The 23,736-nt window shown below is 43.4% G+C and overlaps 1 protein-coding gene across 1 annotated transcript in view; it reads left to right on the plus strand.

Moving 5' to 3' along the window:
- GARIN1A (golgi associated RAB2 interactor 1A) overlaps positions 1–23,521 on the plus strand; it is a 26,805-nt gene extending 3,284 nt beyond the window's left edge. Inside the window, 5 exon segments of the mRNA XM_067746927.1 lie at positions 15,424–15,608; positions 16,564–16,810; positions 18,368–18,415; positions 18,417–18,490; positions 23,153–23,521. Of these exon segments, the coding sequence (XP_067603028.1) occupies positions 15,445–15,608; positions 16,564–16,810; positions 18,368–18,415; positions 18,417–18,490; positions 23,153–23,351 (732 nt within the window). The 5' untranslated portion in view covers positions 15,424–15,444 and the 3' untranslated portion in view covers positions 23,352–23,521.
- Positions 23,522–23,736: the final 215 nt, after the last annotated feature.

Raw genomic sequence — 23,736 nt, forward strand, 5'->3', positions numbered from 1 at the left:
CATAAAACGCTTTGTTTAAAATATAAAGTTGGGATTTCCCTGGTGGTCCAGTGGTTAAGGCTCTGTACTCCCAGTGCAGGGATCGTGGGTTCGATCCCTGGTCGGGGAACTAAGGTCCCACATGCCGCATGGTGTGGCCAAAAAAACCAAAAAACCAAACCAAACCAAAAAAATACAAGGTAAATAAACCTCTGAACTTGGAGGCCAGCGTGCTTGGGTCTGCCCTGTATTAACCAGTTTTCTGAGCCTAGGCCAAGGCCATTATAGTTCTCTTGACTCTGTCCATATCTAAAGAAAAAGAAAAATGATCATTTCTTCCAGCCCCTCACCTTCAGTCTCTGGAGAAAAGAAGACTACCAGTCCAGCAGGCCATGGCTTTTTTGTCTACGTTCTTATCCACCAGACTGACTACTCAGTTCCGATTGTTCTCCAGGTCAGCTGGTAAAATGTGTGGACCTCACAGATGATTGTTGCTGCTCTCCCAGACCTAGCAACTTGGCCTTTCCATAAAAATAGAGGTCTTTTTTTTTTTCCTTCAATTCACCCCTCCTCCATCCCCACCCCATGTTGAAGCACATTCCCTCCCCTGCCTGTGGTAATTTACACACTCGTGTTGGTGTACACATCATTTTGTTTACGGTGAGTTTGATTTACTTTTGCCAAAGGGTAAGAATGGTGCATGGTGTCCTCTGCTAAGTCAGTTTTACTTCCTGAGTGTTCTTAAGCTTAAGTGCCACTACCCTAGAAACCAGTGGTTTGGGCATCATTTATTGCACTATGGTAGTCATTAGAGCTGTTTACAAATATTTCCAGCTTCCCACTTTCTGGGCACATGAGAAGATTGTACACCCTGGTCTTTTGTGGTTGGCTGGGCTTATGTGCCTTGTGTTGTAACAGAGTACTCTCAAAAATATAGTTGGCTTTTTATCTCTGATTTCAGGCAGTGTCATGTGACAGTAGCTGCCCTTTTCTAGACATATTTCTTAAATTTGATGTCTTTTCTCATTCTCGTGCCTCCCCAATTACTTTGGGGCATTTTGATCTTTTCAGTTGGAGAGCTGCACCTGAAGTCTCTTCCCCAAGCAGTTTAGCTTAATTGAAATGGTTTACTGGGTGCCACAGCCTTAATGAGGTCTTGGCTCTAAAACAATTTAAACTGCTCAGAGGTTTTAAAAAAGATATGATGGCCATACCGTTGTTTTGATCTTTCTTATGAGTAGGGTAAGCAACTGTCCCTGTGCCTGGCAGGGTTGCAGTACTTTCAGTGTTAAAACTCGGACAGTTCTGGGCAAACCCTTACGGTTGGTCACCCTCCCTACAAAGCTGAGTTTGAATTGTCACTAGAGTTTGAATTGTCATAGGAGGGACCTTTGTCACTCCAAACATTTCTCCATTTTATCTATTCCCACTTAGGGTTGAGAAGCAGTTGCTTCTGTGAACCAGTATGATTTCCGTAGTCTCTCTGGATCCCTATGGCTACTTGTAAGCTGGCCAGTTCTCTTCTAAACTCATCCTGCAGTGCTTTGTCAATGCAACCGATTGTATACAATTCCTGCTGCTAAAATTCTGTTATCTGATGCTTTCTCCTAGTTTATTAGGTAGATTATTAAAGTATGACTTCTAAGTTACTGCAGGCAACAGTTTTACCAAATACTTTGCTACTATATGACATGGGTTGCCATCCTTCCAGCCTCCAATAAGATTTCTCTGCTGCCCTCCACATGTTATTGTCATACATATTAGGGTTTTTGTTTTTGTTTTTTTTGTAATGCAACACCCCCCTCTAGATTCCAATCTCCGCATCAGTCAGGACAAATTAGGTTATGCTGCAACAACAACCCTGAAATCTTCGTAGCTTCAAACAGAACAATTGCCTAAGGATGCCCTACCTGGGGGCTAGTCAAGAAATATTCCCTTCCCTCAGGGTAAGGGGCTTTCATCACATCTGCAGAGGGGAACATCACAATCACTAGGCTGCTGTGTCTCCCACTTGTCCCCTCTCTCCTTACTGCATTTATCCTGTCCCTGTTCCACCAACGTACATTAGATGTGTAGCACATGGCTTGTCTTTTTAGTTTATAGTTCTCTAGCTCACGCCACATCTGAAACTGGTATAGGAACTACTGTGCGTCACTCAGATTCTTTAATTTGAACTTGACGTTGTGACTGTAGGGAACTCTTGGGTTGTTTCCTTTGGTGGGGGGGGAACGTATAGTGAATATATTCCACCTGCCGAGGAATAGTGAGCTGGGAGATGATACTGACTAGCAGGGTCATTAGTAGTCCTCATTAATGTTCCCCCAATATTTCTGCCCTTGTCTTCCAAGCACATGATAGAATCGTACTTCCTGACATCCTTGTGGTTGGATGGGGCATGTAATTAGTTCCAGCCAATGAGCTGTGAGTAGAAGTGACTTGTGTCAGTTCTAGGTTGGAGCGTTTAAGCACAGGTTCAAAAACCTCCAAAGCCCTCTTTTTCCTTCTGCCACAGTGACCAGCAATGCTCCAAATGGAACTGTTCATTAGTGTAGGTCCTGGAGTGAGGATGCCACGGAGTAGAGCTCTCAACTGGTTCCTGATGAACATGTAGTGTACATGAGAAAAAAACCTTTGTTGTCTTAAGCTACTGTGACGTAGGGTTTTTTGCGAACTTTGCCTATCCTGACTGATACATTGCTTACAGCCCCTACTGGGTGCCAGGCATTGACTAAGATCTCATCACTACCTGCCTCAGATAACATACACAAGATGAAAGGGGGGATGCATATAAACAAATAATATTTCATGGTTTTATTATAGAATAATGTGTATAGGACAGTGGCTATGTAAAGTTATTTACGGCAGGAGATGGATGTTAAGGAAAATCTTCTTAGAGGACCTGAATTTTATTTTATTTAATTTTTAATCTTTTTATTTTGGCCAAACCATGTGGCTTGCAGGATTTTAGTTCCCTGACCAGGGACTGAATCTGGCCCACGGCAGTGAAAGCGCCGAGTCCCAACCACTGGACTGCCAGGGAATTCCCAGAGGATCTGAATTTTTAAAAATGAATAGGCTATCAAGTTAGGAAAAAGATTCCCAGTAGAGCAAACAGTGTGAGGAAGGGCATGGAGATGAAACTAAGCACAACATATTTAGAAAACTGCATGTATTTAAATATTTTAAAATATATATTAATTATTAGCTTGAAACCTTAACTCTAGTGCTATCTCGTCGAATGGAAGGAAAGGAAGGAAATACTTCAAGTGTATGCTGTGTGATGCTTTCTGGGTTTGAAGGGCTGCACTGCTAAAGCTTAAGGTAGGTATCAGAAGATTAAGGACTGGAAGATATGATCTAGTTTAGCACTGTCCAGTAAAGATATAACGCAAGCCACATATATTATTTAAAATTGTCTAGTGGTCGTCACATTGAAAAGAAAAATAGGAAAAGGTATTTTAAACAAATTTTAGTTAACCCAATATATTAAAAATATTTCAATATGTAATCAACATAAAAAGTTATGAATGAGATGTCTTACATTCTTTTATTTTTGTACTAAGTGTGTATTTGTACTGGTGAGTATTTTATACTTACAACACTTCTGCATTTCGATTAGCCACATTTCAAGTGCTCAGTAATCACATGTGGCTAGTGGCTAGTGTTATTGGACGGCGTCTTTTCATTTTACTACAGAGGAAACAGAAGGAAACTAAATGACTTAGACAATATCACTGAATTAATTGGTGGTCCATATTTCCAGTATGCAGCTCTTTTGTCTACAGCACGATTTTTTTTTCTTTTTCAAGGATTCCTCAAAATTCAGTACAGCAAAATAGGTCAACAGTGAGCTTTTTCACCCCTGAGGTAATTCTTATGTGGGCACGTGTGAGATTTTGTTTCTAAGCAAACTTCCTGTAACAAAATTAAAATTATAAAATGGCTATAATTTACGATGTTTATTTTACATGCTGCTTTGCTCATAGAATATCAGTAATGCCAACAAACTTGATTTGCTTTACAATGCAAACATGCCAACTTAACTCATAATTCATCACTTGAGTGCTGTCTTTATTACTGTTTTTTTTTTTATTACCCTTTTCTCCTAGACCTTGTCCATACACATCAGGCATATCTATATTGTAAAAGTATGAGGTCAATTTGGACTCCTTTTCCCCTTTTGCTTAATATGAAATGCAGAATTAAATAATTGATAAAAGCAGGTCGTTTTATGTAATCTGAGGAATTCTAAATTGGAGAACGTTATATTCATAAGACTTATTAGAATTAGAATATTTATGTAAGAAGGGGTAGGAAAAGTTAAATGCACTATATTGGCATAAATATGTAGAAACATTGTCTAAAACGATAAACGAGAGATGACAGCAATGGCTTCATTGTGGGAGAAAGATGGGAACTGAGCCAATGACAGGGGTGGGAAGGAGATTCTTCGTCTCCCTTTTGATACTTTTTGATGTTTGTATGTGTGAATGTGTTACTTGTTCAAAATTTTATTTTTAAAAATGCCTATAATCAATCTTTTCCTTTTATAATGTCTATTTTTAAAAGACTTCTGGACTTTTTAAAAATAAATTTATTTATTTATTCATTTTATTTTCGGCTGCGTTGGGTCTTCGTTGCTGCACGTGGACTTTCTCTAGTTGCAGTGAGCGGGGGCTACTCTTCGTTGTGGTGCACGTGCTTCTCACTGCTGTGGCTTCTCTTTTTGCGGAGCACGGGCTCTAGGCGCATGGGCTTCAGTAGTTGTGGCACGCGGGCTCGGTAGTTGTGGCTTGTGGGCTCTAGAACGCAGGCTCAGTAGTTGTGGCACATGGGCTTAGTTGCTCTGCGGCATGTGGGATCTTCCCGGACGAGGGATCGAACCCCTGACCCCTGCATTGGCAGGCGGATTCTTAAGCACTGCGCCACCAGGGAAGTCCCGGCCTTCTGGAATTTCGATTGGGATTTTATTGAATCTACAGATCAATTTGGGGTGAATTGTCATCTTAATATTGAATCTTCTAGTTCATGAACATGATATATCTCTCCTTCTGTGGTGTTGATAAGGAATTTTGTGTCTATGTTCACAAGTAATGCTGGTCTGAGGTCTGTTGCTTTCTTTTCTTGCATTGTCTTTATCTGGTTTTCGTAATGCTGGATTCATAAAACAAGTTGAGAACTATTTCCTACTCTGTTTCCTGAGTTTGTATTACATTGACATTATTCCTTAAATGCTTGATAGGCTCCTCCAGTGAAGCTCTGTGGGCCTAGAGTTTTATTTGTGGTGCGATAACAAATTCAGTATCTTTGATTTTTCCTAAATCAGTTTTTTAAAAGTCAGTCAAAGGAGCTTCCCTGGTGGCGCAGTGGTTAAGAATCCGCCCTGCGAATGCAGGAGACACGGGTTCGAGCCCTGGTCTGGGAAGATCCCACATGCCGTGGAGCAACTAAGCCCATGCGCCACAACTACTGAGCCTGCGCTCCAGAGTCCATGAGTCACAACTACTGAGCCCACGCACCACATCTACTGAAGCCCACGCACTCTGGAGCCCACGCTCCACAACAAGAGAAGCCACTGCAATGAGAAGCCCGTGCACTGCAACGAAGAGTAGCCCCTGCTCGCCACAACTAGAGAAAGCCTGCGTGCAGCAACAAAGACCCAACACAGCCAAAAAATAATAAATAAATTAAAATACATTAAAAATATATGATAAATAAATAAAAATCAAAGTTTTTTCTAAGTCAGTTTTAGTAATTTCTACGTGATGCCATTTGTATAGCACATCTAAGTTGCCAAATTTTTTTTTTTTTTTTTTTTGCGGTACGCGGGCTTCTCACTGTTGTGGCCTCTCCCGTTGCGGAGCACAGGCTCTGGACGCGCAGGCTCAGCGGCCATGGCTCACGGGCCCAGCCGCTCCGCTGCATGTGGGACCTTCCCGGACCGGGGCACGAACCCGTGTCCCCTGCATCGGCAGGTGGACTCTCAACCACTGCACCACAAGGGAAGCCCTAAGTTGCCAAATTTATTGGCATTAAGTTGTTAAAACTATTTCCTTATTATACTTTTAAAATCCCCAAGCTCTGTAGTGATATCTCCTCTTTTCTGGATTGGCAATTTGTGTTTTCGCTCTTTATTTTAGATCCTGCTAGCTACAGGTTTCTCAATTTTTATAAATTTTATTGCTCTTTAAAAAAATATTAACTTTTGGGCTTCCCTGGTGGTGCAGTGGTTGAGAGTCCACCTGCCAATGCAGGAGACATGGGTTCGTGCCCCAGTCCGGGAAGATCCCACGTGCCGCGGAGCGGCTGGGCCCGTGAGCCATGGCCACTGGGCCTGCGCGTCGGGAGCCTGTGCTCCGCGGCGGGAGAGGCCACAGCAGTGAGAGGCCCGCGTACCACAAAAACAAAAACAAACAAACAAAATTAACTTTTGGTTTCATTGATTTTTCTCTGTCCATTTCTATTTCATCAATTTCTTCTCTTTATTATTTACTTCATTCTATTTAATTTAATTTGTTCTTTTTTCTAGCTTTTTTAGATGGAGCTTAGATAATCAATTTTTGGACTTCTGCTATGAGCATATAAAGCTATAATTTTCCCTCTAAGCACTGCTTTAGTTGCATCTCAAAATTTTTGATATATTGTGTTTTCATTTTCTAAAAAATATTTTATAATTTCCCTTGTGATTTTTTCTTCAGTGATGGGTTATTTAGAAATATGTTGTTTAATTCGCAAATAACTTGACATTTTCCAAATATTTTTCTTTTATTGATTTCCAATTTAATTCCATTATAAGAAAACATACCCCCTGTAATTTTAATTATTTAAAATTTATCAAGACTTGTTTTATGGCTCAGCGTATGTTATACCTTGGTGAATTTTTAAAAATAAATTTATTTATTTTTATTTAATTTTATTTTTGGCTACGTTGGGTCTTTGTTGTTGCATGCGGGCTTTCTCTAGTTGTGGCGAGCGGGGGCTACTCTTCATTGTGGTTCATGGGCTTCTCATTGTGGTGGCTTCTCTTGTTGCAGAGAACAGGCTCTAAGCATGCAGGCTTCAGTAGTTGTGGCATGTGGGCTCAGTAGTTGTGACTCACGGGATCTAGAGCGCAGGCTCAGTAGTTGTGGTGCACGGGCTTAGTTGCTCTGTGGGATGTGGGGTCTTCCTGGACCAGGGATCGAACCCGTGTCCCCTGCATTGGCAGGTGGATTCTTTTTTTTTTTTTTAACATCTTTATTGGGGTATAATTGCTTTACAATGGTGTGCTAGTTTCTGCTTTGGCAGGCGGATTCTTAACCACTGTGCCACCAGGGAAGTCCCTTGGTGAATGTTTAATGTGCACTTGTAAAGAATGTGGATTCTGCTATTGTTGAGTGAAGTGTTCTCTAACTGTCAATTAAATAAAGTTAGTTAATAGTTATTCAAGTGTTCTGTATTCTTATTGATTTTTCTGTCTACTTGTTCTGTGAATTTCTGAGAAAGGAATGATGAGATATCCGACCCTAATTATGGATTCGTCTATTTCTCCTTTTAGTTCTATCAGTTTTTGTTTTCATGCCTTTGAAACTGTGTTATTGGATGTATATACATTTAGGTTTGTTTTGTCATAATAAATTAAACTCTTTATCTTTTAAAAATGTCCTTTATTACTTGTATTATTCCTTGTCATGAAGTCCTCTTTGTATGTTATTAAAATAGCCACTCCAGCTGACATATGATTAGTGGCTGTGTAGTTTATCTTACTCTAGCCTTTGACTTTTAAACTTATTTCTTTATATTTTAAGTGGATTTCTTGTACATAGCTGTGTTTTTTATGCAGACAATATGTGATTTTTAAAAAATATTTATGTATTTATTTATTTGGTTGCACCAGGTCTTAGTTGTGGCAGGCAGGCTCCTTAGTTGTGGCATGCGAACTCTTTGTTGCAGCGTGCATGTGGAATCTAGTTCCCTGACCAGGGATTGAACCCAGGCCCTCTGCATTGGGAGCACAGAGTCTTATCCATTGCACCACCAGGGAAGTCCCAATATATGATTTTTAATTGGAGTATTTAGGCTATCTACATTTATTATAATTATCGATAAAGTTGAGTTTAAATCTATCATCTTATTATTCTTTTTTCTAAGTTTCTTCTGTTCTTTGTTTCATTTTTTCTTCTTTTCTTTCTTCTTTTGGATTAACAGAATTCTTCAGTGTTCTATTTTACCTCCACTATTGATTTGTCAGCTATACGTCTCTGTTTAATTTTTTTTAATGGTTCCTGTATTCTAGGGTTTACAATAGACATCTTTAACTTATTATAGTCTACCTTCAAGTAGTATTATACTACTTCATGTATAATGTCAGAGCCATGCAACAGTACACTTTTATTTCTTCCTTCTCATCCTCTGTGCCATTCTTGTCATATATGTTACTTCTACATGTGTTCCAAATTTGATGTTACATATTACATTGTTGTAATTTTTAAACAATTGTTATTTAAAGAACTTTAAAAATTATATGCAATATATATTTTAAAATTTTACTTACATATTTACAATTTATAATGTTCTTATTCTTTGTATAGATATAGGTCTACATTTTTTATTATATTTGGAAAGTTTCCCACCCTTATTTCTTCAAATATGTAGCTAAGACAGCACTGACCATGTCCACAACTCTGATCAGACTACATTTAGTGTTGTAGTGATTCTTCCAGTATGTGGCATACCTTGTACATAGTAGCTTTTCAGTAAATATTTGTAGAGCCATACACAGGATATTTCTTTAACGCTTTTTATTTTAAAATTTATTTATTTAAAGAGGAAATACAGGCTCATAGTAAATAATTCAAACCAACAAAAATATGTGTACTGTGAAAAATAAGTCCTTTTTTTCACCACAGTTACCAATGCCCTACCCCTCCCAAGGCAACCACATTTTTATCCTCCCAGAAATTTCTGGGCATGTTCAAGCATGTTCAAAGAATATATGGATATATATTCTTTTAAAATTCTTTTTACCCAAGTGGTAGCATACTAGATATACTGTTCTGCATCTTGTTTTAACTTAATAGGTCTTGGTAATCATTCCATATCAGTATGTATAAAGCTACCTTATTCTTTCATTGGCTGCAAAACATTACATCAGGACTTCCCTGGTGGCGCAGTAGTTAGGAATCTGCCTGCCAATGCAGGGGACACGGGTTCTATCCCTGTTCCGGGAAGATCCCACATGCTGCACAGCAACTGAGCTGGAGCACCACAACTACTGAGCCTGCGCTCTAGAGCCCGCGAGCCACAACTAGAGAAAGCCCGCATGCAGTAATGAAGACCCAACACAGCCAAAAATACATTTAAAAAAAATTACATCATATGGGTTATGGTTAGGGTTAAGGTTAGGGTTTGTATCATAATTTAACTGGTGCCCTGTTGATGGATTTTTGTTACTGCAAACAATGTTGCAGTGAATATTCTTCTACTTATTTCACAATAGAACTTTCTACACAAGTAAGTGAGGTACTCTAGCACATGTGGTCATACTGATGTTCTCTGTGTCATTTAAATTTTTGGTTTATGCTACAAACATTGTAAGAGAAATTTCCTATTTTTTGTTACAAGGAAAGGAGAAAAAATGTCAAGCACAGAGAGCACTGTAATTAAGAAAGCAAAAGTAATAACCTTAAGTGTGTTGGAATGTTTAGATGCCTGATATTATAGACTTTGCATCAATAAAAAGGAAAAGTTTTCTCTTCTAATGAGCAAGTCTTAAGAAGAAATGAGCTAATGAGATATAAGCTCCTGCTTCTGATGCAACAGCTTTGGGAAAACAATGAGAAGCAGGTTTCCCTCCTGATGATAAGAGAAACACCAGGAGATTTAACCCCGGTCATGTGTGGACTACAGCAGTGTGTGTCTTAAGAGTCTAAAAGACAAGAGAACTAACTTAACCCCTTGGCTTTTTCCTTGAATAAGCGCCAAAGTGAGAGAGCCTGTAGCTGTACAGCTGAAGTCTGAGAGGGATAACTGATGGCTCATCCCTCCTCGACTTCATGCTACCTGAAGAAGTCTTTAAGTGAAAGTTTCTTGTCCTGATACTAGGGACAGGAGACTGCAGTGGGAGGGGAGGAGTTGGTGCCACCACAATGGTGTGATAGTAAATGTTTAACAACCAGCTTTCCGAGGGAAAAAATATATGTATAATACGTCTAAGTATACATGTTTTGTTTTGTTTATTAATAAATGTCTTTGTTTATTTTTTGGCTGCACTGGGTTCTCGTTGCTGGGTGCAGGCTTTCTCTAGTTATGGCGAGCAGGGGCTACTCTTCATTGCAGTGCATGGGCTTCTCATTGCGGTGGGTTCTCTTGTTGCGGAGCATGGGCTCTAGGCACGCGGGCTTCAGTAGTTGTGGCACATGGGCTCAGTAGTTGTGGCGCACGGGCTTAGTTGCTCCGCAGCGTGTGGGATCCTCCCGGACCAGGGCTTGAACCCGTGTCCCCTGCATTGGCAGGTGGATTCTCAACCACTGCACCACCAGGGAAGTCCAGTATACATGTATTTTTTCTTAGTAAATTTTACTTTATAAAATTTTACTTAATAAAATTTACTTTATACATAGCACACAATGTACAACTAACAATAGAATATACAATACTCTTTATTGTAATTTTCAGATAGTCAATTGATTTTCATAGAAAGCTTTCATGGATTTTTGTCAAACTTTGTATTCCTAGCCAACCTGTGTAACTGACAAGCCAGTGTAGTTCTGACATGAATGTTGGCTGATTTTTCCACTTACATTAATGAATAAGGGGAATGTGAAATACAGTTGCATGTTGGAATTGATCTGTTAATGTTAAAGACAAGCAACTTCTTTACTAATTTAGATAATACCTTTCAAATACTGGAAGATCATTTCCTCAGATGTCTTTTTTTTTTTTTGGGGGTGCCCACAATATAACAGACACACTTTTAATCAGCATCATTGGCATTTTCTCTATCACCTTAGACAATCAAAACAACAATAAATCAAGGCCATATTTGTAGCTTTGGCTGATTTCCATGGTGTAAGTAACTCCCAGCATGGCTGGTCTCAAGACAGTGACCACCATGAATTTTCTGTACACACTGAGAAGAGAGAGGCAGTGGTAGCACAACATCATGTATCATTTCTACCGTGTAGATGTGATAGATGCAGATAACCTCAAGGGAATAGAGAGACATGAAATATAGTAAAATAATTAAGAAGTGATGAGTTTGGGCATTTATTACCTTGTTTTTTATATAACTTATTTAATTGTAAGTTTATATTATTAACTTTTTTTTTTTTTTTTTTTTTTTTTTTTTGCGGTACACTGCTGTGGCCTCTCCTGTTGCGGAGCACAGGCTCCGGACGCGCAGGCTCAGCGGCCATGGCTCACGGGCCCAGCCGCTCCGCGGCATGCGGGATCTTCCCGGACCGGGGCACAAACCCGCGTCCCCTGCATCGGCAGGCAGACTCTCAACCACTGCGCCACCAGGGAAGCCCTACATTATTAAATTTTTAACAATGGCTGTGTTTAACAACTGGCTCATTAAAATTCCTGAAGATTTAACAGTTGGTTCTCATGGTCTTTTTTGTGATGCTCCAGCATACACTGTATCACACTTCCTCATTTGCTCACAGTTTCCAAATAAATAAACCTCTTTGGTTTGTTAATAGCCTGGTGTTAAAAAAAAAAGAAAAAAAAAACAAAAAAGAAAATTATCCCATGAGATGGGGGAGGGAAGATTGGGCTGAACTGCGGGCCCCATCCTGAGCTCTCCTGGCCCAGTGAGGGCCTGACATCAGGCGAACAGGTCACATTTACAGAGAAAATTTTTGTGAGAGGCTTCGCCCTGAGTAGGGAGGATTGAAGGCTGTGGGTTTCCCAATAGCCTCCCTTGCTGCTGTGCAGCTCGCAGTCTGGCCATAATCTTGGGAGAATTGTTTTCCTTGTGTGTGGGGAGATTGACTGAAAATTGGAGCAGGCTGGACTTCCCTGGTGGTGCAGTCAGTGGTTGAGAGTCCGCCTGCCGATGCAGGGGATATGGGTTCGTGCCCTGGTCCAGGAAGATCCCACATGACGTGGAGCAGCTAGGCCCGTGAGCCATGGCCGCTGAGCCTGCGCGTCCGGAGCCTGTGCTCCGCAACGGGAGAGGCCACAACAGTGAGAGGCCCGTGTACCGCCAAAAAAAACGAAAAAAAACAAAAACAAAATGGAGCAGGCTACATTATTGCTAGTTTGTAGTAAATAGGAAAGGGGAGAAAAACACCCTGCTCACTCCCCAGTCCTTCCTTGCCTCTTCTTTTTTTTCCCCTTTCCTGTTGTTACCCGTCACATTCCCTGATGTCATTCCTGCCATTGTGAGCCGACAGGCCCTTCCCAGCCTGGGGGACAGCCGGTAAGTCAGGAGGGGAGGTGGAGATGTGGAGGTGGGGGAGTGGTGGTCACACCAACACCGTGGAGTTGGGCTGGGTCTGAGTGGAGCCCCAGGGATGTTCCCCAGCCAATCCTTCCCAAGAACCAACGAGTAAAATTAGGAGCCTCCCACCTGAGGTCATGGAACCAGGCCCTGGAGTGGAACTTGGGGTGGAAGACGGCCTCCTCTGTCAACTGATTCATTCTCCAGAATTCAACTTGTTCTCTGACTCGGTGGTGTTTGAAAGCAACTTTATCCAGGTACCCTTGTGCAGCTCAGGGCCAGCTCTCCTTCCCTTTCCAAACCTGTTCCCGGGGATTGGTCCAAAGATGCCAAGGCCTTTGAAAGCCCTGGGGAGGAGGAAGAAGCCAGGAAAGCCAGAGAAACGAGAAGGTCTGGGTCCCAAGTTCACCTCAGTTTGTGCCCACAGCATCACGGGACTCCCTGCAGGTCAAATGCTTTCGGGAAATAGAGTTACACCTGCAGAAGGAGACAGCAGAACCCACTCTCCAGGCAGGTTCATAGGTACCCTCCCGGGGCCGCTAGTCCACGCTGGCTGATTAGAGGGGATGAAAGCAGCTGTAGGAATCCGTGCTCTGAAACCCAACCTTCTTTCTGGGATATTATTATACAAATACGCTTGCATGAGACCAAGGTCCCTGGATAAATTAGCCTTGCCCAGATTCCACCATCCCCCAGAAGAGTAGTAATATGACCTATGGAAGTGAGTGTTTGTGGCCTGGGAAGCATGGAGACACCAGGAGTGCAGGGCAGTCATTTCAATCCGTGTGACATCTCACCAAGGTGCTACCCGCTTCCCTCCAGTGGTCTGGCTGGTGACCACCTGTGCTCCGTTGCAGGTATGGCATAACCAGTCAGCAAGCTGTGTGAGAGGCAGGAGATGCAAAGAGAGATCAGATAGTGTCCCTGGACAAGAAGCTTGTGAATTGGTAGGTTTAAAGGACATAGTATAAAATGGTAGCTGTTAAGAAAGCTCGACGTCAGAGGGTTTGGACTAGCCGAACCCCAGAGCATGCGCAGAGCACTCCTTCAACCTGGGCAGTTGTGGAAGGCTTCCCAGAAGGCGGGGTCGTAAGCCGTTCTTTCAGGTCTTGCTGAGACTTCGGTAGAAGAGCAGGGGGAGGACCTTCCAGGCGAGAGGGACTTCAAGTTCCTGGGTGAAGGCAGGAGGCTGGAATGCACGGGAGGGTCTGCAGTCAGGAATCCATGCAGTGGAGTTGAATTCACAGAGCAGCGAGCTACTCTCTGACGAGGTCCCCCAAAGGTTCATGGCTCCAGGTGCCCTCTGGTCCCTGCACCACCCCAGGGAGCTGCAGAGCTGGGCGATCAGCTGGCAGCATGGGGGGCGTGGGGGGGGGGGGCGTGCTCATGCCTAACACACACTCAGAGGAGAGTTAGCAGTATCGTGGGAAATCCAGACTCAAGATATCAAATTCTAGTCATGTCCTTGGGTGTGAGATTATGGCGGCAGGTTTATTCTCCTAATATGTTCTCTTTGGCCTAGTATTAAAACTGTTTAGATTCTCTGGATGGACGCTAGGTGACTCAGGCAGCAAGAGACTCAGACTGTGCCAGGGAGGGGGAAAGACTGCCTGTGAAGCTGGCCCTTGGCAGAGCTAAAAGCGGCCTTGAACTTATGCTGTTCCCTCCCTTCCCTCCCCTCAGCATCACCGTCACTAACGTCACCACCAAGAAACCTCACCCGCAAACATTTACTTATTACTCTCAGTGTGTGTGGCCCTCTGTGTTTTGTAGCACATATGAATTTCATTCCACAACATGGGCTCCAAGAAATGTTCCTTTTTTTTTTTTTTCCAAAAATCAAAATTCACTTTTCTTGGGGCACCATCTACTCAGGCTTGTGGGAACTAACATTTCAGTTATTCCTGGGGCTTTCGCCTGGTCCCCAGTTCCACCACGGGCTATGAATGGCCCCGATGGTCTTACAAAGCCTAGGATATCGGGAGAAGGCCCTCTGGTCTTGGGAACGCAGGGGTCACTCCTCAGGTGTTCCTTACCCTGGTCCCTGTGGTTCCTTAGAGGCCACAGACCTGGTGCTTCTCTGCCCGCCCTGGAGAGTGAGGTAGGGGTGTCTTAGCTGAGACACTGTGCCCCAGTGCCAGGCATCCATCTCCCTGTCCTGCCACAGCCCCGAGTGCTGCAAGAGAACAGGTCCTTATTACACTCAAGACCCAGCAACAAGCCCGGCACTCCCTCGTCTTGGGAGAAGCTCCCCAAACCTCCCTCAAGATGGGCTGCCTGGGTCTTCTCCGTTCAACAGCTCTTTCCTCATTCTCCTCCCCTTCTGGAACTTTCTTCTCACAATGTCCCTTCCAGACCATTAGAAACCTGTGCTGGAGCTTCCCTGGTGGCGCAGTGGATAGGAGTCTGCCTGCCAATGCAGGGAACACGGGTCCGATCCCTGCTCCGGAAAGATCCTCCATGCCGCGGAGCAACTGGGTCCATGCTCCACAACTGCCGAGCCTGTGCTCTGGAGCCCATACGCCACAACTCCTGAAGCCCGCGCGCCTAGAGCCCGTGCTCCGCAACAAGAGAAGCCACCGCAGTGAGAAGCCCGCACACCACAACGAAGAGTAGGCCCCACTCGCCTCGCCGCAACTAGACAAAGCCCGCATGCAGCAACGGGGACACAACACAGCCAATAAATGAATGAATGAAGAATGAGAGAGAGAAAGGAAGGAAGGAAGGAAGGAAACTGTGCTGGCTTCTTACTAGTGCATCCTTTTAAAATTAGTAATGCAAAGGACTCTAAGAAGGGCAGCACAGCGTTCCTGTCGCCCATGAACTTAAGTCTCTCTGGGGAGACCCACAGGAAGGATAGATTCAGGTCATGACCCAGTCCAGTGTGCCACACACCTGCAAGAAGCACAGGTGCTCTAAGCCTGTCGCCAAGTTGAAGAGCCGTTTTCTAGCATCTGTAACCTTCCACCCCTGTCTTCTGCTTCTCTCTGACCCATGTGCCTGGGGCTGATTTCTAGGTCACTAAAGCCGGGAACTGGATGGATGTCTGTGACGGGTCTACCACTGTGATCCTCGGGGTGACCTCCTCGGTGCCCTCCTTGCCACTCCCCAACGTCCTCCTGATGGCCAATGTCACCTGGCCCCAGGGTCAGTTTTCCACCTGTAGCACACCTGATAGTGCCCCAGTCATCACCCTCAGCAGGTAAAGAAGGGCTTGAGGGAGGGGCCGGAAGGGGCAGGATGAATGACTGCGTTGTTTTGCAGCTGGACTTTACTTATTTATTTTTTTATTTTGTGGCCTTTGTGTTTGTTTGTTTTTTTTAGCAACATAATTTTCTTTTTTTAATTGGAGTAAAATTGCTTTACAATGTTGTGTTAGTTTTTGCTGGACTTTAGCTGAGAAGAAAGAACAGTGTTCTTTAGCTGATGAACTATATAGACTTCATTCATTCATTTGACAAGTATTTACTTAGTATCTATGTGTACCAAGCACTGTGTTTGGTGCTGTGGTAGAGCACCAATCCCTGTCTCGGCCTAGTTTTTGAGAATCTTAGCTTCCTTTTGCTTATTTTTTTTTTTTGTCAATATTGACTTAGAGGTTTTCAAAAAGAAAGGTGAGTGATATGATAGTCAAATAGGATTATGAGGTGTTGAGATTGAAAAAAAAATACTGGATGTATAGGAGACCTCTGTCCATTTTCTTAATCTTTCAGCACAGTTAATCAGGATCTAGGGAGGAGGAGACCTGAAAATAGAGCCAGAAAACCTTAGTTCCATTTCCTACTTAAGAAGATCTAAACTTGGGTAAATCACTTAGCTTCTCTGAGCCACAGTTTCAAATTCTGTAAAATGGAATTACTACTACTTATCTTTCCTTCATCAAAGGGTTGTTGTGAGGACTAAACGAGATATTATACATCGACTCTCAGCCATTGTTATTGGTGTGGGCAGATTCTTTAATAACTAAGGCCCTGGAAATCAGAGAAGAGTTGGTCTTAGTGATCATTCCCACTCTCAGACCATGAGCTTTCTCCCTTGGGTGTCCCCCAAGCGGAGGTCAGCACCTAGTGAGGTTGACCCAAGCTCTAGGAAGGCACCAGCTTGGTTGATTAAAATCACTGATGCCTCTGCCATGGGAATTTCCTGATTGTGTCCAGGATTCTCCCACTGAAGTATGTGGAGCTACGAATCTGCGACCGGCTCCAACGCATCCTGAGGGTTAGGACAGTGACTGAAAAGATCTTCTACCTGAGGCTCCACGAAAAACACCCAGAGGCTGTGTTTCAGTTCTGGATCCGCTTGGTGAAAATTCTGCGGAGAGGTCTGTCTATCACCACAAAAGACCCGAGAATCCAATTCTCTCACTGCCTGGTGCCCAAGTTGCCCTGCAGCTCCACCGAAACAGTAAGTTTCACCAAGATCCCGCCAAGAGATCCGTAGGGTCAGCTGGGAATCGGAAACATATCACCTCCCGAGAATTGATGGGTATTACAGTCTAGTGTTGTGTGGGGATGAGCAGACTTCTTTTTCAAGGGTCAATGATACACACACACCAAATTGAGGTCTACAGACATAAAAACTAAATTAATTTTGTTTTCCAAAAAAAGAGCTATAAAGTACTTCATTCACTTAAAAATTGTTTGCTGTTTTTTGCTGTTTTTTTTTTTTTCAGTGTTATAAAGGAATAATGCTCACTGAAGAAAATCAGAAAATTACAGAAAAATCACCCCTACTTCTCTCCAGCCCCAAGCAATCACTTGGAACATTTTGGCATATTTCCTTCTATTCGTTCATCTTAATTTTTAATTTATATATTTGAGGACATTAAATATATATACATTTCTGAATGTTGCTTTTTTTTCCAATTTAGATTATATCATAAGCATTTTCCCATTTCTTTCAGAAGCCCTTTATATACATCATTTTGGTAATTTCATGCTATTCAGTTGTATGAATGGGTTAAAATTTACTTCACCATTCCCCTAATATCATTCATTCAGAGTTGTTTCATTCAGAGTTGTTTAACATTCAGAGTTGTTTCTGACTTTTCATTATTGTAACTGATGCTACAACAAGCATTTATGTATCGTCCACATTTCTGATTGTTTTCTCAGAATTGATTTTTAGAAGCAGAATTCAAAGGGTACAGACATTTTTAAGGCTCTTGATACATACTGCCAGATTATTTCCAGAAAGTTCCTACCAAATTATACTCTCTCCAATAATAGGAGTGACTGTGTCACTGTATCCTTATCACAATTGAGAAGTATAAATTTTAATTTTCTAGTATGATAGGCTGAAAAAAAGTGGATTCTCTGATTTTTCAGTGAATCTGAACACTGACCTTTTTTTTTTGCATCGGCTCTTGTGTTCTTTGGCCATTTTTCTCTTGGCAACTTTGCATTTTTCTAAATTGATTTGTAAACCAGAGCTTTTTATATATCAGGATTTTTAAGCCTTTAATCTCAAGTTTTTGCAAATATTTCCCCTAAGGATTTGCTTTTCCCTTTTAGTTTATTTAAGGATTTCTTTTCTTTTCTTTTGACCCATAGAAGGCTTTCCCAGTACCTGCTTAGGGTAGAAGGTCAGGAAGGAAAAGTTTGATAGATTGGATAACCTTAAACCTTCAGATTTCAGGATGGAAACACTTTCCTCGTCTCATGTAAGTGGCATACTTTAGGCACTCTATCACTGACTTTGAAAGTCAGCTCTGCTGCTCTGGTTCACAAGGTTCAGAGCCTGTGCTCTGGGCAGATAGCCACAGCAGCCCATCAGGGAGAGGAGGCGATCCTGCTAGGGCCCCATTTTTGGTCTCATGATTCGAGGGCTTGATGTTGAAGGAGCAGGTTCCCAGGACTAGGCTGGCAGACACAAGTGAGTTCCTTCAAGGTTATGGCCCGAGGAAGCCAAGGGCTGTCGGGGGGCAGACCTGGCCATCTGACTGCACATTTCTCCATGCAGTCTGGAAGCGGCCTCCTGTCATCCTGCCAGTCCAGTGAAAGCTCCATGAAAGCTCTTGGCAGCCGAGCAGACCAGTGACTGTTTCTCGAATCTCTCAGGAAGGTCCCAGCTCACAGCAGACAGGTGGGTCCTCCGTGCAGGCAGCACTGGCATCCCTTCCCGCAGCACAGAGCCATGGTGCGGGGAGGGGTGGGGGGCGGGGGGCGGGGGCGGGGCGGCAGTCAGTGACACCCTCTGCCCACCCATCTCAGTTCCTTCTCTTCACTTTAGACCTTTGCATGTGACGTGTCCCCTTAATTTTATTATAAGCCTGTCCTTGGGAACAGGGTCAGTGGCTGATTGATCTTAATAGTCCCTAGGTAAACCCTAGTGTTTTCATATGGAATGTGTTCAGTAAAAGGAGTGAGGGATGAATAAATTAATAAAGCAGGCTCATGGAGTTATATATTGACTATCTCCAGTCCCAACTCGCAAGGGTCCCTTGGGTAATACAATCCCAAGGCCTCCTTGCCTCACTTGTCTATTCTGTAAAATGGACAGAATAGACGTTAACCCACATGGGAGACCACTGCTGGCTCCGAAGTTTTACTAATCTACTAAGTCATTGCGTTAGATTCTTTCTGTAACAAGAGATAGAAAACCAAAGCAAGATTGTTCAGTCGATACATTGAAGAAGTACAACTTGTAGGGTATCATCAAAATGCAAAATTTTTTTCCTTTCCTTTATAATTTTTTCAGCGGGAGAAGTTGTCTTCTTGCCCCTGGATAAAAGCTGATCTCTGAGCAGGTCCCATAGCATATATGGGCTCCCTCTTAGAATATAAAAGAGTTCTTTGGTCCCTTTAAACTGCAAAAGCAGCATCAGTTCTGAAATTAAAACATCCAGTGCCTGCAAATTATCAAAACTCTAAAGTGATCACATCACCCCCCTTCAGTCAGCTTGGCCTCATATTAAGATGGCCCTTCATGTGGGGACTGGACCTTCGCTCCTCTCCTTCTGTTTCCTGATTTTAAAGCTGGCTTTTTCTCTTAGGAGCTTTCTTGGGTTCCTTGAAGTCCTCACCCCAATGCAAGGCCCCCCGCTCAGGCCCTGGCTCTGCAGGCGTCCATGCACTCAGGCACTAGCTGTCAGAGTCCCCTCACCTTTAAGGGAGTCCTTGCAGGTAGTGTCTACAGTGGCTCGAGGCGGGCTCTTTCTCTCCGGTACAGTTGACATCTTGTCCTCAGGAAATGTCCTCTCAGACTTTGACCAGCTACTGGAGGGAGGACTGTGCCTCCTAGACACAGAAGCAACTCCTCTTCACTCTGTCATCAAAGAAACCTGCTCTCCCGGTTCTGCCACCCTCCATTGTTTCCTGGGTGGGAGTTGTGCCCCACCACCTACTGGGTCTCCCAGACCCCAGGGGCCACTGCTCAAGGTCTCTGGGTGTTCCCAGGAAGCCTCTGTGGTTTAGCTGGGGGGGAACGAAGGAGGAGCTCTGTACAAAGGACTCTCCACACCTCCTCTCTCTCAATGCTTTCATAGCCTTGCTCTGGGGCAGGGTCCCAGCTGTGGTCATGCTGGGTCAGTTCTCCCAGGTCATGGTGCGCCTTTATATGTACTTTACAGTCTTTTTTTTTTTTCAACTTCAAGATAGTATCCTTGAATTCTAATGTAAAATTTTCCTCTTTGGGTACTCCTACTATTTGTATGTTGGATCATCTTTGCGTATCTAATTACCTGCCACTTTCTCTTTTTTATTCTCGAAACTCTCCTGCTTCTTCCCTTCTGTTTCTCTTAAGGCATTATCTGCTTCGTTTGTTTTTGGGTTCTTTCTGGCTTTAGGCTTCATTTAGGAAGTAATTTTTATTTCTTTAGAAATGTCTAATTCTTTTCTCAGTTTTAGCACCACATTTGTAAATCTTTTATTTATATTTTGTATTTTTATTCTTTAGGCTGCACCACGCAGCTTGTGGGATCTTAGTTCCCCAACCAGGGATTGAAGCCGGCCCTCGACAGTGAGAGCACAGAGTCCTGAACACTGGCCCACCAGGGAATTCCTATAAATCTTTTTTTTTTTTGCACTACGCGGGCCTCTCACTGCTGCGGCCTCTCCCATTGCAGAGCACAGGCTCTGGACGCGCAGGCTCAGCGGCCATGGCTCACGGGCCCAGCCGCCCCACGGCATGTGGGATCTTCCCGGACCAGGGCACGAACCCGCGTCCCCTGCATCGGCAGGCGGACTCTCAACCACTGCGCCACCAGGGAAGCCCTATAAATCTTTTAAATTCTGACTTAGTTGTTCTTTCATATGTTCTGTCCTTGTCTTAACTTCTTTTAGCTCATTTTGAAATGCTAGGTTGCACTTTTCATTTGTTTTGCAGGCACATCTTTTTAGTGTGCATTCATTGTCTGTAAGGATTTATGATGCTTCATAGCCTCTTTTCTTTTTTTTTTTTTTTTTTAATTTTTGGCCGCCTTGGGCGGCATGCAGGATCTTAGTTCCCAACCAGGGATCGAACCCGCATCCTGCTGCATTGGCAGGCAGAGTCTTAACCACTGGACCGCTGGGGAAGTCCCAACCTTTCTTCCTTATATAATTTTGTGTTGCCTTGGATTATGATCTCTGATGTAAACGTTTTTCCTGAACCTTTGCAGGTGAGGGGCTGGTCAAGGCAGCTTTCTGGTTTGGGCTCCCGAGCTCCCTCTTGTGTCATTTTTGTGAAGTGTTTATGGCCTTGTATTTTTTACGATTCCAGGGCTGTGTTCCTCTCTCCTATCTTTCCCTGACCTTTCTCTTTTCTTTGCTTTTATTGTTCCTGTCCTACTCAATTTGGATTCCATTTCCAGTGGTTTTTCCTTGTTTGAGGACGCGTCCTGCAAGGGAGAGTGTTCTGGTGGTTTTGAGAGTTCTTAAGGCACATACTTCACCAGCCTCTTCAGACTGTACCATGGACCCCTTGCACTTACTTCCAGTTTCCTTCTTCTCAAATTGGCTGGCTGCACTTTCCACTGAGAAGCTGTGGGAGATATAGGAGCTCTCCTGTCTACAGGCACATCAGATGCCCTGTTGCTTCTCTCTGCTTCCTCTCACACAGATACTGACACCCTGTGGGCCCTGGAGCTGTCTGTAGCTATAATATTTTATCTGAGCTTTTCTCAAACAGGCCTTTTTCTGTGGGACTCATGTTGGCCTCAATTGGAGGGGCAAGGGTTAACCCCAAAGAGCCACTGTAAGTTTGGTTCCATATCAGAGATATTACTGGCTCAGGAGAAAAAAAAAATTTTTTTTAACGTAAGTTTTATTTATTTATTTATTTTTGCCTGTATTGGGTCTTCGTTGCTGTGCACGGGTTTCTCTAGTTGTGGAGAGCAGGGGTTACTCTTCGCTGCAGTGCACGGGCTTCTCATTGCAGTGGCTTCTCTTGTTGCCGAGCACGGGGTCTAGGCATGCGGCCTTCAGTAGTTGTGGCACATGGGCTCGGTAGTTGTGGCTCGTGGGCTCTAGAGCACAGGCTGAGTAGTTGTGGCACACGGGCTTAGTTGCTCCGCGGCATGTGGGATCTTCCCAGACCAGCGCTCGAACCCGTGCCCCCTGCATCGTCAGGCGGACTCTCAACCACTGCGCCACCAGGGAAGCCCCAAAAGTTTTTATATTAGTTTCTCAGCTTGGAAGTTCTTGTACCATATATCATTTCAGACCTCAAACCAGTATTGGGACAGTCCCAAAGATAAGAATTTCCAGCAGAGACTTTTGTTTTGACCCAGAATCCAAGTTGATATAGATGAGCTTGTGGCACTGGATGGATTTCTTTCTGGTGTCCCAGATTTCTTTCTGGTGCCGAGAAGGTGGCTTTGAAAGTCCTGGACTTATGTAAATACCTCAGTTAATACCCTACCTAGCTCGGGCCCAAGACTTTATCTCCTGTGTCACGTGGCCATAAAAACCCAAGGCCTGGGTCACCAAGACTGGCCAGTCCCTCAGGCAGCCCCACTTTAGCTCATACTTCACTGATCTTTAATTTTGGTCCCTGGGATTTTTACTTTACTTTTTGTGAGTTTGACAATGCATTTAAAATTGTGTAGATTATATTTTATCCAGCATTTCTAGGTGTTTTGTGGCAAAGACATTTTTAGATATTAGGCCATATTGCCAGTCTCTGGCTAAATAACCCTAAAATTAATTTCATTGGAAAAAACAAAACCTCACTGTACTTATTTCTGAATAGTAAGTGTGAGTGATTTTTATTTTCTTTTGGGTGCTTTTTTATAGGTTTTTTTTTCATTTAAAATAAGCATGTATTTCACTTAAAATCAAAATTTTAAAAAATTTTAGCCCAGTGTGTGTTTTTCTAGACACACAAGTGGTTGTGATTATTTTTTCAGTTGTTATTGTTTTGGAGAACTGTCTGAGGTTTTCTTTGCACTTATGCTGATAGCTGGCAGACTATAGTGGGCATCAGGCAGGTCCCAGTGGGTTCAGGTCTTGCCTTTGACTCATAACATGTTACATTCTCAACACATGAAAGCAAGGCTTAAGATTTGGAGGGGTATCTGTTCCACTTCAGCAGAGATGCCTTCTCTCCAGCCTCCCTCCCGCTTGGCTTTCTCTGCTCAAGTTGCTTGTAGGTACCTCATGCCATAAATACGTGTTGTCACTGCCCATCATTTCCATATTTAGATCTAGGTTCAAGGCACTCATGCTGGAAAAGACGTAATTTTAAAAGTTTCAAAATTAGATTCTTAACAATGCTTTCTTTTTCTTCTATTGCTTTCAATGACCCCAGTATCCTGGGCTACTCCAGAAACACCGATACCACCACTGAAATAGACAATTTCAACTGCTCTGACAAGACACCCTCTCCAGTGGCATCCCCTGTCAATTCGAATATACCCATGAGAGCCACCTTGAACCACAGTCTCTGGGAGCAAGAGAATCCAGTGGAGCACTTCCTGCAGGCTCCTGTAGCCGGTTCCCTAGGAGAGAACTTCCTGGGACCCTAACACCTAACCAAGACAGGGTCATCTTCCCAGGCTTCATTCAGTCCACTTGCTACAACCTTCTATAATGCTCTTTTCCTATTGTGGCCCAGAAGACCATGGGAAAGGTAAGATGGTGTTTATAACAAGGTGCTTCGGTACTTCCACCAATAAACCTCCAAGTGAGTCCCTAATTGTTATAGGTTGTGCTATGGGGGGTGGAGGTGGGGAGGGGCTGGAGAAGGACTAATTAGGAGCAATAGCTCGCTCCTTGGGAAATAAATGGAAAAAACATTCTATTAGCTCAGTTGAAACTCCCAAACAGCCGAGCAAAGCCAAGAAAGCCAGTCCGGAGGAAAGGACCTGGGGAGCAATCCAACTTCCTCTTACAAAGGGATAGGGGGAAACA

The sequence above is a fragment of the Pseudorca crassidens genome, chromosome 8 (assembly GCF_039906515.1).
Source record: "Pseudorca crassidens isolate mPseCra1 chromosome 8, mPseCra1.hap1, whole genome shotgun sequence".
NCBI lineage: Eukaryota > Metazoa > Chordata > Mammalia > Artiodactyla > Delphinidae > Pseudorca > Pseudorca crassidens.